We start from the raw sequence: 19,315 nt of genomic DNA on the forward strand, positions 1-19,315 counted from the left end.
TAATAGTTAATAGGGTGAAGAGGGGGCAGAGATAGTGTGGAAACTTATGTCTGTATACCAAATTATATAACTTTAAAAATAAAGATATCTTGTGCATGTGTATTAACTATTCAAATGACAATTTTTAATGTCATAGGTTAAACCACTTAAAGAAAAATGATATACAGAATACTGCTTTCTAATCATTTGTAGGCAGTGGCACATGCAGAAAATGCAGGTGCTTTTATGGAACACTCAGGGTATCTGAGATGATGGGTGGCATTTGGGGCAAGACAGGCTCCCCTGCCCAGACACTGCCTGGCTACCACAAGGGCTGAGGATCTATTTCTTGAGATTTCTCAGATCCACAAGTCCAGATCCAAAGGTCAATGGGGCTGGATCAAGGCTCTTCTCTTCATCATTGTCATCTTCTAGAGTTACAACACCAAAGTTCTAAAGACATAATTAACCCAGAACTTGTGAAATCTCAAATATTCCATTTAAAGTGAGCTTCTTAATTTTAATAGATTGGGTTACATTAGAATAAATTTTACTTATATTTTTCTTCACAAATGATAACCATCTACAATTTATTTTTTGGGAGCTATCCTTGTTGAGATTTTTTAAATCATAATTTTATTTAGCCTTGAAAATGAACTGGCAGATAATCCCTTCTCTCAGGGATTATTGGTTCCTTGAGGTTTTTGTAGGAAAACTACTTTCTCTGAAGAGACAGAGCTTTGATGACTTTAAAAAATATATTTTTATTGATTTCAGAGAGGAAGGAAGAGGGAGAGATAGAAACATTAATGATGAGAGAGAATCATTGATTGGCTGCCTCCTGCATGCCCCCCCCCCCCACTGGGGATCAAGCCCGCAACCCGGGCATGTGCCCTTGACCAGCATGGAACCTGGGACCCTTTAGTCTGCAGGCTAATGCTCTATCCACCGAGCCAAACCGGCTAGGGCTTTGATGACTTTTTACCTCCTTTTATAATCTTTGATTTATCCAGGTATTCTACATCTTCTTGAACCAATTTTGATATTTTAAAAAATACGTTCTCTTTAGATTTCAGATATATTAGATTAAAGTAATGCATAGGAACTACTTCAAAAAATCTACCCCTTCCTCATTCATAATGGTAAATGTGTTTTTTCTAGATCAGACTTAAATCACTTTATATCTTGTTGAATAAACTACGTCCCGATTAAGTCTACTGTTTTCTACTTTATTAAAATGTTTTTTTCCTTTTTAATACTAATTATTTTTTTAAAAATAAATCTTTATTCAGATTATTACAATTGTTTCTCCTTTTTCCCCCCATAGCTCCCCTCCACCCGGTTCCCACCCCACCTTCTGCCCTTTCCTCCCCCTCACTGTCCTCATCCATGGGTGTATGATTTTTGTCCAGTCTCTTCCTGAACGCCCCCATACTCCTTTCCCCCTGAGAATTATCAGTCCATCCCTTTCTATGCCCCTGATTCTATTATATTCACCAGATTATTGTTCCTCAGATTTTTAATTCACTTGATTTTTAGGTTCACTTGTTGATAGATATGTATTTGTTGTTCATAATTTTTATCTTTACTTTTTTCTTCTTCTTCTTTAAGAATACCTTTCAGCATTTCATATAATACTGGTTTGGTGGTGATGAACTCCTTTAGCTTTTTCTTATCTGTGAAGCTCTTTATCTGCCCTTCAATTCTGAATGATAGCTTTGCTGGGTAGAGTAATCTTGGTTGTAGGTTCTTGCTATTCATCACTTTGAATATTTCTTGCCACTCCCGTCTGGCCTGCATAATTTCTGTTGAGAAATCAGCTGACAATCGTATGGGTGCTCCCTTGTAGGTAATTAACTGTTTTTCTCTTGCTGCTTTTAATATTCTCTCTTTGTCTTTTGCTCTTGGCATTTTAATTATGATGTGTCTTGGTGTGGTCCTCTTTGGATTCCTTTTGTTTGGGGTTCTGTGCGCTTCCTGGACTTGTAAGTCTATTTCTTTCACCAGGTGGGGGAAGTTTTCGGTCATTATTTCTTCAAATAGGTTTTCAGTATCTTGCTCTCTCTCTTCTTCTGGCACCCCCATAATTCTGATGTTGGTACGCTTGAAGTTGTCCCAGAGTCTTCTTACACTATCTTCAACTTTTTGGAATTTTTTTTCTTTTTGCTTTTTCGGTTGAGTGTTTTTTGCTTCTTTGTATTCAAATTCTTTGACTTGATTCTTGTGTTCCTCTAGTCTGTTGTTGGGTCTCTGTATAATATTTTTTTATTTCAGTCAGTGTATGTTTAATTTCTAGTTGGTCCTTTTTCATATCTTCGAGGGTCTCATTATATTTATCGGCCTTTTCTAGGATATTCTTGAAAAGTCATATAACCGTGGTTTTGAATTCTATATCCAGTCATTTGTTTTCCTCCATTTCTTTCGTTTGTGATCTGTTTCTTTGATGCCACATTTTCACTGCTTCCCTGAGTTTGTAGGGTAGATTTGTGTGCTAGGTTTCCTATAAGGCCCAGTGGGTCAGCCTCCCCAGTTAACCTGAGGTGGACACTCTTGGTGCACCACTTTGTGGACTGTGTGTACAGCCTTGTTGTAGTTAAGTCTTTTTTTTAATTTTTTTAAAATATATTTTATTGATATTTCACAGAGAGGAAGGGAGAGGGAGAGCTAGAAACATCGATGAGAGAGAAACATCGATCAGCTGTCTCCTACACACCCCCCACTGAGGATGTGCCCGCAACCAAGGTACATGCCCTTGACTGGAATTGAACCTGGGACCTTTCAGTCCGCAGGCCGACGCTCTATCCACTGAGCCAAACCGGTTTCGGCTGTAGTTAAGTCTTGATTGTTGTTGGTATCACTGGGAGGAACTGACCTCCAGGCCAGTTGGCTGTAAGGATCAGCTGTGTCTATGCTGGGAGAACTTCAGTGCTGGAGACAGCCTTATAGGATTAGACTTGCCAAATTGCAATAGCCTCTGTGCTCACCTTGGATGGGCTGGAGTCTCAGGGTGGAGCAGACAGTCTTGGCTTCCAGTCAGCCTTGGCCTTAAGCGCGTGCGCACCTGCAGACCTCTGCCTTCCCCAGCTCCCGAGTCTCTGCCCGAGAGTCCAGATTCCCCCCACAAGAGCGTGGGTCCCCAGGGGCTCGCCTGGAACTGGGTTTCAGTGCAGTCAGAACTGGGGCTCAGTGCAGTCAGTAGCTTCTGACTCCCTTCCACTAGGGAAAGCCTGTGGCAACCTCCGCGGCCTTTGTGCGCAGTGGCATGCACGCGCCTGCAGACCTCTGCCTTCCCCGGCTCCTGAGTCTCCGCCCGAGAGTCCAGATTCCCCCCCGTAAGAGCGCGGGTCCCCAGGGGCTCGCCTGGAACTGGGGTTCAGTGCAGTTAGAATTGTGGTTCAGTGCAGTCAGGAGTTTCGTACTCCGTTCTGCTAGGGAAAGCCTGTGGCAACCTCCGCAGCCTTTGTGCACGCTGGTGCGCGCGCCTCCAGAACCCTGCCTGCCGGGGCTCCCCCTGGTCTTCCCCGGGTCTCCGAGTCTCCGGGTGCCTTTCTCTCTACCTGACAGTCCAGACTCCCCCTGTATGAGCCTGGGTCCACGGGGTTTCGCCCGGGACTGGGGTTCAGTGCAGTCAGAACTGGGGTTCAGTGCGGTTGGGGGCTTCCTTCCCCCTCCCGCCAGAGAAAGTCATCCAGGCTCTCAGCCACCCTTCCTGTCTGCGCGTACAAAGACCCTTTGCCGTACCTCCAATTCTCTGTGAGCTTTTCTCTTTCCTTCTAGTTGTAGAATTTTCACTCAGCCAGCTTTCCTGTGGTTCTGGATGGTGTCCGTTCTGTCTTTTAGTTGTAGTTTTGGAATTGTTGTGCGAGGCAGCAGTTTAGGTGCTTACCTATGCTGCCATCTTGGTTTCTCCCTAATTCTTTAAAAATAATTTTTTTTTTTGCTGATTTCAGAGAGGAAGGAAGAGGTAGAGACAAAAACATCCATGAGGAGAGAGAATCATGGATCAGCTGCCTCCTGCAAGTCCCCCACTGGGGATCAAGCCCACAACTTGGGCATGGCATGTGCCCTTGACCGGAATAGAACCTGGGACCTTTCAGTTCGCAGGCCAATGCTCTATCCACTGAGCCAAACCGGCTAGGGCTAATACTAATTCTTATTGTTTACTTGGGTTTATGTGGTTATTTTCTCCTAACTTTTAGAGTTGACCATTCATTCATTTCAGAGTGCTTGGTATGTGACCTGCAACAACTAGGTGTTGAAGATCGACATTAGGAGAACAAAACCACTGCCTTCAATTCTTGCTACTGACAAAAGTACAGCTTTGGCTACAATGATCTGTTTTTGTTGTTGTTTGTTTTTTAAATATATTTTATTGATTTTTCCACAGAGAGGAAGGGAGAAGGATAGTTAGAAATATCGATCAGCTGCCTCCTGCACACCCCCCACTGGGAATGTGCCCGCAACCAAGGTACATGCCCTTGACCGGAATCGAACCTGGGACCTTTCAGTCCACAGGCCGACACTCTATCCATTGAGCCAAACCGGTCAGGGCTACAATGATCTGGTTTTTATACATAGAATTCACTGTCATTCATTTCTAGTTTGTAAATTTAGTTTTTATTTTTCTTGAAATAAAGATATAGAGTACTTGTGGTTTTAGATTTCTAAATGGCAGCTTTCTTTTGGCTACTTTTCTGTTACCTTCTAATTTTCTGATTTTTTTTCCAGATAAAAGATGGGAGACAATGCTCTATTGCCTTTGCTCCTATGAACAGGTAGCTATAGGCACCTAGGACTAATATGAATTTCTAACCTTTTGAATGAAGTAACTTCTCATGATAATTATACTTTACTGTTTTTCAGAATGAATTATCATAACAAGTTATGAGGACTTTATGATATTTGATACATTCAGAAGGCCCTCTTCTCACATGAATTTCTTAACAGTAATACTGTTAACTAATGATAACTAATATTTATTCAACACAGGCTTTATTTAAAATATCTGACAGTCCTCACAAAATCTCTATCAGGTAGGTATAATTACCATTGCTTAAAAATAAGTAAACTGAGGAACAGAGAGATTGCATAATTTGCTCTATGATATACCATCAGTAACTGGTAGAAATGAGATAATGCTAAGTAAGGTATATGCTATGGCAAAAGGCACATTCACAAAACATTTTAATAGGGTTATTTTCTATTAGGAATTCTCAGGAGGTTGATACATTTTGAGTGGTAAGAGAAGACTTTACATTCATAATAATATTTTTTCACCGTAAGTTCTCTGATACATAGTAAACAGTGATTTTGAGGCAAAAAGAATTCCCACGTTTATTAACTTTTCTTCTGGTATGAGTTGTCTGATGTTCCACAATGGAAGCAACAAATGAAGATTTTCTGATATTACACTACATTAGGCATTACCTAATATTAAGTCAGGTGTGAACTCCATTAAAGGCTTTCCTGCATCCCTAATATTAAAAGCTTTCTAACCAGTATGGATTCTATAGTGTTCAATGAGCTGTGCACCAAGAATAAAGGCCTGTCCACATTCTCTACATTCGTAAGGCTTGATACCAGGATGAATTCTCTGATGTTCAGTAAGTTGTGAACTACGAATAAAGGCCATTCCACATTCCCTACATTGATAGGGTTTCTCACAAGTATGGATTCGCTGATGATGCGTCAGTTGTGAAACACGAATAAAGGCTTTCCCACATTCCTTACATTTGTAGGGTTTGTCACCAGTATGAATTCTTTGATGTTGAATAAGGTATGAACTACGACTAAAGGCCTTCCCACAGTCCTTACACTTATAGGGTCTGTCACCAGTATGAACTCTCTGATGTCGAGTAAGCTGTGCATGCTGTCTAAAGGCCTTTCCACATTCTTTACATTCATAAGGTTTCTCCCCAGAATGAATTCTTTGATGTCGAGTAACTTCTGAGCTATGAATAAAGCCCTTTCCACATTCCTTACATTCATAGGGTTTCTCCCCCGTGTGAATTCTCTGATGTACAGTAAGTTGTGAATGCTGTCTAAAGGCCTTTCCACATTCTTTACACTGATAGGGTCTAGCCCCTGTATGAATTCTCCAGTGAACAGTAAGTTGTGAGCCACGAATAAAAGCCTTCCCACAGTCTTTACATACATAAGGTTTCTCACCTGTATGGGTTCTTTGATGCAGAATAAGTTGTGAATGCTGTCTAAATGTCTTTCCACACTGTTTACATTCATAGGGTTTGACACCAGTATGAAGTCTCTGATGCAGAGTAAGTTCTGAAGAACGACCAAAGGCCTTCCCACATTCCTTACAGTCATAAGGTTTCTCACCTGTATGAATTCTTTGATGCTGAACAAGGTGTGAGGCTCGACTAAAGGCCTTCCCACATTCCTTACATTCAAAGGGCTTTTCACCAGAATGAGTTTTCTGATGTTGAATAAGGTGTGAGCCACGGCTAAATGCTTTCCCACATTCATTACATCCAATAGGTTTCTTTCCAGTGTCATTGCTCTGATGTACAGTGAGGGATGCATGATGTTCAAAAGTGGGTATGTTTTCATATGTGATTTTTACTTGCTTGAAATACCATTCCTGGTTTACTTGTCTTTCAAATTGGCATTTGTATTCCCAGTCTTCTCTAAAACTAGAGCTCTCAAAACTACAGCATTTAAGGCTTTTCATTAAATCCCAATTGAATGTCTCTACTTCAAAAATATCTTCTTGTGGAAATTTCTCACATCTGGACTCCAAGTCTGGAAAAAAAAATATATATATATATATATATATAAATGAATCCAAGTTCTTCTCCTGGTCTAAAAGAAATAAATATGTTCCACAGTAGACTAGAGACGTAAAATAAAATAACCATAAAAGGTGAATAGCTTATATTGAGGCAGGATAGAAAAAAATTAGGGAAACTCCCTAAGTGGAATGAGGAAATAGGAGTGGACATCACAGGACCATATTATTAGATCCTCTCACCAGAGCCCCAGCCTCAACACATGATCATGGGAAATAGTTTATGGCAGGAAAGTCCTGCACTGGTGCAGAAGTCAGCAATAGCAAGGACTGGCTAAAACCAGTTAAATCTGAGATGGAGGAAAAACTGACCAGAAAAAGACCCCAAAGCTCATTATGCCATTATTATAATGAAAACTGACACCACAAGTAGAAGGAAGGCCGAGGGGAGTGAACATCATGACACTTCTTGAATTAACCATATTAGGAACAAGGCCCCTCCCAACCAGAAGGCAGAGAGAAACCAAGATGGCGGCATAGGTAAGCACCTAAACTGCTGCCTCGCACAACAATTTAAAAACTACAACTAAAAGACAGAATGGACATCATCCAGAACCACAGGAAGGCCGGCTAAGTGGAAATTCTACAACTAGAAGGAAAGAGAAAAGCTCACGGAGAATCAGAGGAGTGGCAAAGGGCTGAGGTATGGAGACACACGCGCAGAGAGGAAGGGCGGCTGAGTGCCTGGCTGACTTTCTCTGGCGGGAGGGGGAAGGAAGCCCCCGACTGCACTGAACCCCAGTTCCGACTGCACTGAAGCCCAGTTCCGGGCGAAACCCCATGGACCCAGGCTCATACAGGGAGAGTCTGGACTGTCAGGTAGAGAAAAAGGCACACAGAGACTCGGAGACTCAGGAGAGCTGCGGCGGGCAGGGGTCTGGAGGCGCACGCGCGCAAGTGCTCACAGAGAAGACTAAATATGGAGGTTGCCGCAGGCTTTCCCTAGCGGAAGGGAGTTGGAAGCTCCTGACTGCACTGAACCCCAGTTCCGACTGCACTGAACCGCAGTTCCAGGCAAGCCCCTGGGGACCCATGCTCTTACGGGGGGAATCTGGACTGTCAGGCAGAAACTCAGGGGAGCCGCAGAAGGCAGAGGTCTGGAGGCATGTGCGCAAGGGCAGGGCTGACGGGAAGCCAAGACTCTCTGCTCTGCCCTGAGACTCCACCCCATCCAAGCACAGAGGCTTTCGCAATTTTGCAAGTCTGATCCTATAAGGCTGTGTCCAGCAGCGAACTTCTCCCAGCATAGACACAGCTGATCCTCACAGCCAACTGGCCTGGAGGTCAATTCCTCCCAGTGATACCAACAACAATCAAGACTTAACTACAACAAGGATGTACACACAGTCCACAAAGGGGTGCACCAAGAGTGTCCACCTCAGGTTAACTGGGGAGGCCAACCCACTGGGCCATATAGGAAACCTAGCATACAAAGCTACCCTACCAACTCAGGGAGCAGCGAAAATGCAGAGACAAAGAAAGAGATCACAAATGAAAGAAATGGAGGAAAACAAACAACTGGATATAGAATTCAAAACCACGGTTATACGGCTTTTCAAGAATATCCTAGAAAAGGCCGATAAATTTAGTGAGACCCTCGAAGATATGAAAAAGGACCAACTAGAAATTAAACATACACTGACTGAAATAAAAAATATTATACAGAGACCCAACAGCAGACTAGAGGAACGCAAGAATCAAGTCAAAGATCTGAAATACACAGAAGCAAAAAACACTCAACCGGAAAAGCAAAAAGAAAAAAGAATCCAAAAAGTTGAAGATAGTGTAAGAAGCCTCTGGGACAACTTCAAGCGTACCAACATCAGAATTATGGGGGTGCCAGAAGAAGAGAGAGAGCAAGATACTGAAAACCTATTTGAAGAAATAATGACTGAAAACTTCCCCGACCTGGTGAAAGAAATAGACTTACAAGTCCAGGAAGGGCACAGAACCCCAAACAAAAGGAATCCAAAGAGGACCACACCAAGACAAATCATAATTAAAATGCCAAGAGCAAAAGACAAAGAGAGAATATTAAAAGCAGCAAGAGAAAAACAGTTAGTTACCTACAAGGGAGCACCCATACGATTTTCAGCTGATTTCTCTTTTTTTTTTCTATTTTTATTTTCATTTTATTAAGATATAATTGTCATATAACATCAAGGTGTACAATGTAATGATCTGAAATATGTTTATTTTTTTAAATTAAGGTATTATATGTGTACATATCTTACCATTGCCTCCCCCCACCCCACTGCCATACATGCCCTCACCCCCCAATGTTTTGCATCCGTTGGTTATTCTTATATGCATGCATGTAAGTCCTTTGGTTGATCTCTTATTTCCCCCACCTCTCCCTAACCTTCCCGCTGTAATTTGACAGTCTGTTTGATGCTTTACTGTCTCTGTATCTATCTTTTTGTTCATCAGTTTATATGTTTTTTATTATCCACAAATGAGTGAGATCATATGGTATTTTTTCTTTCATTGACTGGCTTATTTCACTTAGCATAATGTTCTCCAATTCCATCCAGGTTGCTACAAATGGTAAGAATTCCTTCTTTTTTATGGCAGCATAGTATTCCATTGTGTAGATGTACCATAGTTTTCTGATCCAGTCATCTGCTGACGGGCACCTAGGCTGCCTCCAAATCTTAGGTATTGTAAATTGTGCTGCTGTGAACATAGGGGTGCATATATCCTTTCTGATTGGTGTTTCTAGTTTCTTAGGATATATTCCTAGGAGTGGGATTACTGGGTCAAATGGGAGTTCCATTTTCAGTTTTTTGAGGAAACTCCATACTGTTCTCCACAGTGGCTGCACCAGTCTGCATTCCCACCAGCAGTGCACAAGGGTTCCTTTTTCTCCGCATCCTCGCCAACACTTGTCATTTGTTGATTTGTTGATGCTAGCCATTCTGACAGGTGTGAGATGGTATCGCATTGTCATTTTGATTTGCATCTCTCGGATAATTAGTGACTTTAAGCATGTTTTCATGTGTCTCTTGGCCTTCCTTCTGTCTTCTTTTGAAAAGATTCTATTTAGGTCCGTTGCCCATTTTTTTATTGGTGTCAGCTGATTTCTCAACAGAAACTATGCAGGCCAGACGGGAGTGGCAACAAATATTCAAAGTGATGAATAGCAAGAACCTACAACCAAGATTACTCTACCCAGAAAAGTTATCATTCAGAATGGAAGGTCAGATAAAGAGCTTCACAGATAAGAAAAAGCTAAAGGAGTTCATCACCACCAAACCAGTATTATATGAAATGCTGAAAGGTATTCTTTAAGAAGAGGAAGAAGAAAAAAGTAAAGATAAAAATTATGAACAACAAATACATATCTATCAACAAGTGAACCTAAAAATCAAGTGAATTAAAAACCTGAGGAACAGAATAATCTGGTGAATATAATAGAATCAGGGGCATAGAAAGGGATGGACTGATAATTCTCAGGGGGAAAGAATATGGGGGGTGCAGGAAGAGACTGGACAAAAATCATACACCTATGGATGAGGACAGTGGGGGGGAGGTAAGGGCAGAGGTTGGGGTGGGAACCAGGTGGAGGGGATGTATGAGGGGAAAAAGGAGAAACAATTGTAATAATCTGAACAATAAAGATTTATTAAATTAAAAAAAAAGAAATCTCCAGAAAAAGAACTAAATGAAATGGAAGCAAACAAATTAATAGAAACAGAGTTCAAACCATGGTTATAAGGATGTTCAAGGATCTTAATGAGATCTTCAAGGGACTTAGTGAGAATTTAAAGGATCTTAGTGAGAATGTCAAGGACATGAAAAAGGATCAGTCAGAAATTAAGCATATACTAATTGAAATAAAGAATAATTTACAGAGATTCAACAGTAGAATAGAGGATTCCGAGAATAAATCAATGATTTGGAATATCAGGAAGGGAAAAAAAAAAACACCCAATCAAAACAGAAAAAAGAAAAAAGAATAAAAAAATTATGAAGATAGTGTAAGGAGCCTCTGGGACAACTTCAAGGGTACCAACATCCTCATTATTGGGGTGCCCTAAGGAGAAGAGAGCAAGATATTGAAAACCTATTTGAAGAAATAATGACAGAAAACTTCCCCTACCTGGTGAAGGAGACTCAGTTCCCAGTAGCGGGCATGCAGGAGGCAGCCAATCAGTGATTCTCTCTCATCATTGATGTTTCTATTTCTCTCTCCCTCTCCATTCCTCTCTGAAATCAATATACTGTATATATATTAGCCTTTTATTATATACACCGAGTGGCCAGATTATTATGATCTCTGAACACATAAATCCAGGGAGCACAGAGAGTCCCAAACAAGATGAACCCAAAGAGGCCCACACCAAGACACATCATAATTAAAATGCCAAGGGTTAAAGACAGAGAATCTTAAAAGCAGCAAGAGAAAATCAGTTAGTTACCTACAAGAGAATGCCCATCCGACTGTCAGTTGACTTCTCAACAAACTATGCAGGCCAGAAGGGAGTGGCAAGAAATATTCAAAGTGATAAATAGCAAGGACCTACAATAAAGATTACTCTACCCAGCAACGCTATCATTTAGAATTGAAGGTCAGATAAAGAGCTTCACAGACAAGGAAAAGCTAAAGGATTTCATCACCACCAAAACACTATTACATTAAATGTTGAAGGGTATTCTTTCAGAAGGGAAAGACGAAGAAGAAAGGATAAAAAATATGAACAATAAAATGTCAATAAATCAACAATTGAATCTAAAATAAAAATAAACGAACAAGGAATCTAATGAACAAAATAAACTGATGAATAAAATAGAGCTAGAGGTATGGAAACATGGAACAGATTGATGAATCTCAGAGGGAAGGGTGGGTGATGGGAAGTGATTAACCAAAGAACTTAAATGCATATATACATTACCTATGGACACAGACAACAGGGTGGTGAAGACCTGGGGGAACAGGAACCAGGTGGAGGGGGGTCATGGGGGGAAAAAGGGAAGACATGTGTAATACTCTCAACAATAAAGATTAAACAAACAAACACAAAAAATAAAAAATGAAAATAAAAAACAATGGAAAAATATTCTCCAGTTAGGATTAGCAACAAAAAACAGCTACCACCACAACAAAAACTAAAATTTTGTTTACAACTATGTAGCCTTCTGTATTTGTCATTAAAATCTTTTATTGTCACTTTGGTTAAATAAATAATGTAAGTACTGTTGCACAATGACTTATATTTGACCAAATATTATTAAAAAACTGATATAGCTCTAGCCAGTTTGACTCAGTGGATAGAATGTCAGCCTTCGGACTGAAGGGTCCCAGGTTCGATTCTGGTCAAGGGCATGTGCCCGGGTTTCAGTCTCAGTCCCCAGTGGGGGGCGTGTGGGAGGCAGCTGATCGGTGATTCTCTCTCATCACTGATGTTTCTATCTCTCTCTCCCTCTCCCCTTCCTCTCTGTAATCAATAAAAATATATTTTAAAAAATTGATATATCTGACAAGCTTCCCAAGATTAAAAAATTAAAGCCTTTTCTTTGACCTTTGAGATTTAAAAAAATTTTTGGAGTTTTTCAAAAGGATCCTTAAATCATTTCAAAGATTTGTTCTCTTTTTATAAAAGAAAAACAAATTAAACTAGTCAGGCATATTTAGTATGTTAAATACATAGGACAAATGTCAAATAAATAATGCCAAAAAACTTACAGTCTTCCTCTGTCTCTTAAAATTTTAACTCTTACCATGTCTTTAACATATAAACACTCAGGAACTAACCAAAACTTTGCTCACAGGGACTGAAAAAAAAAATGGCCTTTTAAAAATACAAACTATTGCATACATTCTTTTACAAAATTGATTTGTAAAAAAGCTATGTTTTTTTTTTTGTTTGTTTTTTTTTTACAAAACTAAAAATAATAAAGAAAAAAACAAACTAACTATATATAAACGTAAAATATCTGCTTTTGGTAGAGAAAGATATGAAACATGGAGATGTATTTTTGTTGAAGAAAAAAATGTTTCTTTGATAAAGAATGATAAAGGATATGGGTTTCTTTTTTGGCAAAAAAAGAAAAAGTAATTTTGTCTAAGAGTAAAATAATTATTTCAAAATTAAAAACACACAACAAAAACTAAAAAATATATGTACCTGACAAAAGGTTTGTGTATGTTACAAAAGGTATGCATATTTACAACAGGTTCATGGAGGAGAGATCTTAAAAATTTTTTATATGATTCAGCTAAGATAAGAATAGATAAATAAGCCAATTACATTATTTATATGTACATATATATGTAAACTGTCACCAAATCTTTTTTTTCAATATATTTTTTTATTGATTTCAAAGAGGGAGAGAGAGAGATAGATAGAAACATCAATGATGAGAGAGACTCATTGATTGGCTCCCTTCTGCATACTCCCTACTGGGGATCGAGCCTGCAACTGGGCATATGCCCTTGACTGGAATCCAACCTGGGACCCTTCAGTCTGCAGGCTGATGCTCGATCCACTGAGCCAAACCGGCTAGGGCATGTCACCAAATCTTTAACCCTGGCTATTAAGTCTTTTGTCATTTACAGACAATTATTGTTTGACTCTGTTAACAATATTTGTTTGCTAGGGCATGTCACCAAATCTTTAACCCTGGCTATTAAGTCTTTTGTCATTTACAGACAATTATTGTTTGACTCTGTTAACAATTATTGTTTGCTCTTACAAAAATGTTCTATAAAGATGTTTCATTTTCAGAGATATTCGTGGAAAAAACTCAATGACTCTAAAATACAAAACTTCAGTCTCTGGCTAGTGTGGCTCAGTTGGTTGGAGTGTCATCCTGTACACCAAAAGGTGGTGGGTGCAAATTCCTGGTCAGGGCACATACCCAGGTTGAGAGTTTGATTCCTGGTGAGTGCTGGGGAGCAACCAATTGATGTTTCTCTCTCTCACATCAATGTCTGTCTGTCTCTCTCTCAAATCAATTTGAACAAAACCACAAAAAATAAAACAAAAAAAATTTCAGGTACACTTAAAACATTTTAAAAATATTTATTGTTTTGAGAGAGAGAGAGAGAGAGAGAGAGAGAGAGAGAGAGAGAGAGAAACATCATTTTGTTGTTCTACTTATTTATGCATTCATTGCTTGATTCTTATATGTGCCCTGACTGGGAATTGAACCCTCAATCTTGGTGTAAAGGTACGATGCTCTAACCAACCGAACTACCTGGCCAGGGCCAAGTACTCTTAACTGGTTAATATGTGACCAAATTTAAAGATGTTGACTCTTGGATTTATGTTTCCCAAATTAAAGAGAGCTCTTACAACTAGAATGCTCAACCAACAAAGGGTTTAAAGTGTTAAAATTACTAAAAAAGTAAAGCAACATCTGTTGTGAATGACTAACCCAAGATTCTGCATCAAGCCTGTATACTCTACACCTTTCTTTTCCCCTTTTTTCCCTCACTTTAGTACATCCTGTCACACAAAAAATATGAAAGGCCAGCACTCCAATTGTTATTGCTTCCTTTTTCCTCTTAATTTCTGTCTGAAAAGATAATGTTGCACATCATTTTTAAACCTACTTCACAAGTCAAATGTTATACACATAGCCAAGGATGTTTTAAAGCCTTGTGATGTCAGCCTCAATGAAGGTAGCAGATTTAAAAGACTTCTTTCTCCTTATTGTAATAACTGCCACCATAACAGCCAACCAAAAAACCCTTTAAATTCCCTTACATGAGTTATATTAGACAACAGAAATTACTATTGACCATATATACCAGCTAAGCAAGGTGTGGTTGCTCTATTATTAATCCTCTTATTGTACTTAGATAAAACATCTCTAGTAAAATAGATATAAAACTAGATAAAATCTAGACACAAGCCAAACGATTAAATACAGTGCCCATTAACACTTCATGGTTCTTTAATATCTTCAACTAACTGTCTTCAAGTACTGTATTGCCTTCTGGTTCAGATCTATTCTTCAAATTGGACTTAACATTTTGTTTGTAATTATAAAAATTTTTGCTGTTATAAATCTTTGATTTGCATAGCTTGATGTTATAAAGACTCACTCTGATAATGGTTGCTTAACATTTTGAGATGATCACTAAGGCCTATGATATCCTATCTAATAAAGAGGGACTATGCAAATTGACCGTCATGCCGCCACAAAGATGGCAGTGCCCATAGCCACAAGATGGTGGTGCCCAGTCCCCTCAGCCCAACCAGAGTTCTCCAGTCCTTTCAGCCCTGCGGGGGTCGGGGAGTGGCAGGTGCGCGGTCCGGCCACTCCTTGTGCCTGCTGCTGGAGTCCCACAGTCCTTTCAGCCCAGCTGGAGGGCGGCAGGCGCATGCCCTCAGCCCCACAGCTGCCCAGGGCTGGCCCAAGGCGCAGGCAAGCCTCGGATGGCAGCTGCCCAGCTGACGCCTGAGGCACAGGCATGCCTCGGATGGTGGCTGCCCAGCCACCTAGGGCCAGCCTGAGACACAGGCAAGCCTCGGATGTTGGCTGCCCAGCCACCTAGGGCTGGCCTGAGGCGCAGGCAAGCCTCGGATGGCAGCTGCCCAGCCAACGCCTGAGGCACAGGCAAGCCTTGGATGGCAGCTGCCCAGCCGTCCAGGGCTGCCCAAGGCTCAGGTAACCAGGTCCAGCCGAGGCTTGCGCTGCTGGCAGTGGCAGCAGCAGAGGTGTGATGGGGGTGTTGCCTTCCCCTGATTGCCAGGTTGCCTCCCGCCCTTGAGGGCTCCCGGACTGTGAGAGGGGGCAGACCAGGCTGAGGGACCCCGCCTTCTAGTGCATGAATTTTCATGCACTGGGCCTCTAGTTTCATATAAAAACAAAACAAACCTTAAGGAACTACAGATGTTTGCTCTTAAGAAGACATGATGGTAAGGCCTTCTTCTCTTCTAGTGCTCCTGTTGCTCAAATGTGGCTGAAGGCTCCTAAGAAAAACAAACAACTTTCCCTTCTACATGAGACATGACATACCAAGAATGAGCTTTTCTGGCAATGAGAGACAGATAAAGGCATGACATACCCCAAATGAGCCACTTGACAATGGAGAACCAACATGCTTTTAATAATTGATCAATGCTACTTTCTGGTGATTGATCAGTTATGCTTTCAAGAAAAGATCTTGATCAAAATGGGAAAATGGCCGGGCCAGTGTTGCTCAATGGTGAGTGGTGACCTATGAACCAGGAAGGTCAGGGTTCAATTCTCAGTTGGGGTGCATGCTTGGATTATGGGCTCAATCCCCTGTGTGGGACGTGCAGGAGGCAGCCAACCGGTGATTCTCTTATCATTGATGATTTCTCTCTCTCTCTCTCTCTCTGTCTCTCTCCCTTCTTTGCTAAAATAAATAAAAATATATATTTTTTTAAAAAGGGAGAATAGAGCCAGAGCTGCCATGCCAGAGAAACTGATATGCACATCTTATGCCTCAAATCTTAGGAATGTTAAAACAGGATAAAATAACCTTTAAACTGGGCCTTAGCAATCTTGTACTTTGCCAGAGGGAAGGGGGTGGAGGAGGGAGAAAAGGGTAAAGGGGGCATAAGTGGTATTCAGTAAAAAAAAAAAGAATTGCTTGCAAAAATAACAAGAAAGCAGCTATACTGGCTAACTACTACTGGACTGAACATTAAAAACATTATTTAGAACTAACACCATCTTGTCATGTTATCTGTACCAATAGAAATGCCTTCCTTCTACTGATGTAGTTGTTCTCTTTCCCTTTCTCATAAATACCCATTGCCTTTGTCTCCTAATTGAGACATTACTTGTGCTTCTGCATGAATTAATAATTTCCAATAAGTGTCTGTTGCTTCTCACTTTGAAAGGCATTTTATTTTTAGGTTAACAGTGGGTTACTGTATAATCTAGGTATGGGGAAACCTAACAATGAAACAATGACTCAAAATCCAAAAGCAAAAAAGACTGATAAATTCCACTATGCAGTGGTGAAAAAGAAAACAAAGAAACTTGCACATGAACAAAAACCACCAAAAGCAAAGTAAAAAAGAGACAAATGCCTGAGAAAAGATTTGAAATTTATATTATAGATAATAAAATGATCTTTATAATTCATAAGAAGTTTTTTAAAATAGAGAAATATCCTAAAAAGGTTAAACATACAGTTACTATCTGATCATAGGTATACATACAAAAGCAATGAAACTAGGGATTCAGATACTATACACAAATATTCATAGTAACATTATTCACAATAGCCAAAGGGTGGAAAGAACCCAAGTGTGCATCAATAGATAAATGGATAGACAAAATGTGATGTATCCTACAATTCAGCCTTAAAAAGAAATGAAACTGTGATAACTACTATAACATGAATGAACCTTGAACACATTATACTAATTGCCTTGGCCAGGTGGCTAAGCTGGTTGGAGCATTGTCCCCTGTACACCAGAAGGTTGCAGGTTCAATTCAATTCTGGGTCAGGGTACATACTTAGGTTGTGGGCTCAATACCTGGTCCTGGCACGCACAGGAGGTGACTGATCAATATGTCTCTCATATTGATGTTTCTCTCTCTCTCTCTCTCCCCCCCCCCTCTTCCTCCCTCTAAAATTAATTTAAAAGTCTATATTCTTAGGTGAGAAATAAAAACAAATAAAAAACACATTACGCTAAGTGAAATAAGCCAGATGCAAAAGGCTACATATTGTATGATTCCACTTATATAAGGCACCTAGGATAGACAAATTAATAGAGACAGAAAGTAGAACAAAGGTTACCAGGGGCTAGGAGGAGAGGAAAATGGAGAGTTATTGTTTAATGGATATAGTTTATGTTTGGGATGATGAATAAGTTCTGAAAATGGATAGTGGAGATGGCTGCACAACACTGTGAGTATAATTAATGGCAGTGAATTGTATAGTTAAAACTGATAAATTTTAATGTAATGGTCATTGCTGGAGGCCAAGTCCAGCAGGTCATAATAAATGCAAGAAGTCCTCAAAAAGTTGAATGGACATATTCAGCAGGGCTGAAAATCTGCATGTTATTATCTGCTGCTGGAACAGCTGAAGGCAATTCCCCTAACCTGACTGTTTACCAAACCTTACCTTTGATATGTATATCTGCTTTGCTAAAGGGCAAAATGTGTAAATAAAAAGCCATGGGCCCAGACATTAGGAGAGATTAGTCACTAGAGCTAAGCCTCTCCTGGCTCCCCCAAAATGCCTTCCAAATTTATATTTATTTATATGCAGCCCCTTCTCCAGATTTCTGAACCCTAGCAGCGGAAAGACCCTAGCAGTTCATCAGAATTTTAAAAATATTTTTTTTAAATCCGAGAACTACAGCTTAGAAAATATACTGACCAAATATTCTGTAAAAGATAATACTTATTACGGAATAAGTAGCAATGGGATTACTAGCAATAAAATATAGAATTTCGGTGGAGTAATATTATATATACTGAATTTATGCATATTCAATGATATGTGTTCAAAAACACATAGAGTGGGAGGCAGAATAATGAATCCCTAAAGATCTCCACGTTTTAATGCCTAGAACCTGTGAATATGTTATGTTACATAGCAAAGGAGATGAAACATAAGGCTGGAGATGAAATTACAGTTGCTACTCAGCTGACGTTCCAACCATGAAGCCACACCAGTCAGGACCAGAAGACTGATTTATATCACTATTGTTAATGAAGAATAACACATACTATTAAGTTTATGAAATGCTATAAGAACAATAATAGTATGAAACTAAAATTCAGGGGAGATCTTGAATTATCTGGGTGTGCCCAATAATCACATGCGTCCTTACAAGTGAAAGAGAGAGGCAGGAGAGTAAAAGTAAGAGACAGAGAGAGAGATCTGAAAATGCTACGTTGCCAGCTTTGAAGACAGGAGGGGGCTATGACCCAAGGAATGCAGACAACCTCTAGAAGATGGAAAAGGGCAAGAAAACGAATTCTCCCCTAAAGCCTCCAAAAAGAAATGCAGCCCTGCAGATACCTTGATTTTATGCATTTTGGATTTCCAATCTCCAGAACTATAAAATAATAAATTTGTGTTTAGAGCCCCCAGTTTGTAGTCATTTATTACAGAAGCCACAGAAAACTCATAAATAAAAAAAAAAGAGTAATTCATTCATATATCACACCTGTTCAATCTTATCCTTAGAGTCTACCCTCCCAAGGAAATGTAGGCTAGAGCCAAAGAAATAAAAAACTTCCTGGAAACAAATGAAAGTGAACACACAACTTAAAATCTCTGGGACACAGTAAAAGCAATCCCGAGCGGGAATTTAATAGCACTACAGACCTATCTCAAAAAGTAAAAAAAAAAAAAAAAAGTAATAATAAACAAATTAACCCTACAACTTAAAGAATTAGAAAGAGAAAAATAAGAAAAGCCCAGACACTTCATAATTAAAATGCCAAAAAGACAAAGACAGAATCTTAAAGGCAGCAAGAGACCAGCAATTTGTGACCTACAAAGGAGCTCCCATAAGGGTGGCAGCTGATTTCTCATCAGAAACTCTACAGGCCAGAAGGAAATGGCATGAAGTACTC

General features: G+C 39.9%; 1 protein-coding gene across 1 annotated transcript in view; it reads right to left on the reverse strand.

Moving 5' to 3' along the window:
• Positions 1 to 3,924: 3,924 nt before the first annotated feature.
• ZNF565 (zinc finger protein 565) overlaps positions 3,925 to 19,315 on the reverse strand; it is an 89,327-nt gene continuing 73,936 nt past the window's right edge. Inside the window, exon 5 of the mRNA XM_080643700.1 lies at positions 3,925 to 6,738. Within this exon, the coding sequence (XP_080499826.1) occupies positions 5,471 to 6,738 (1,268 nt within the window). The 3' untranslated portion in view covers positions 3,925 to 5,470. The remainder of the gene's footprint in view (positions 6,739 to 19,315) is intronic.

The sequence above is a fragment of the Plecotus auritus genome, assembly GCF_963455305.1.
Source record: "Plecotus auritus genome assembly, chromosome: 10".
Taxonomy (NCBI): Eukaryota; Metazoa; Chordata; class Mammalia; order Chiroptera; family Vespertilionidae; genus Plecotus; species Plecotus auritus.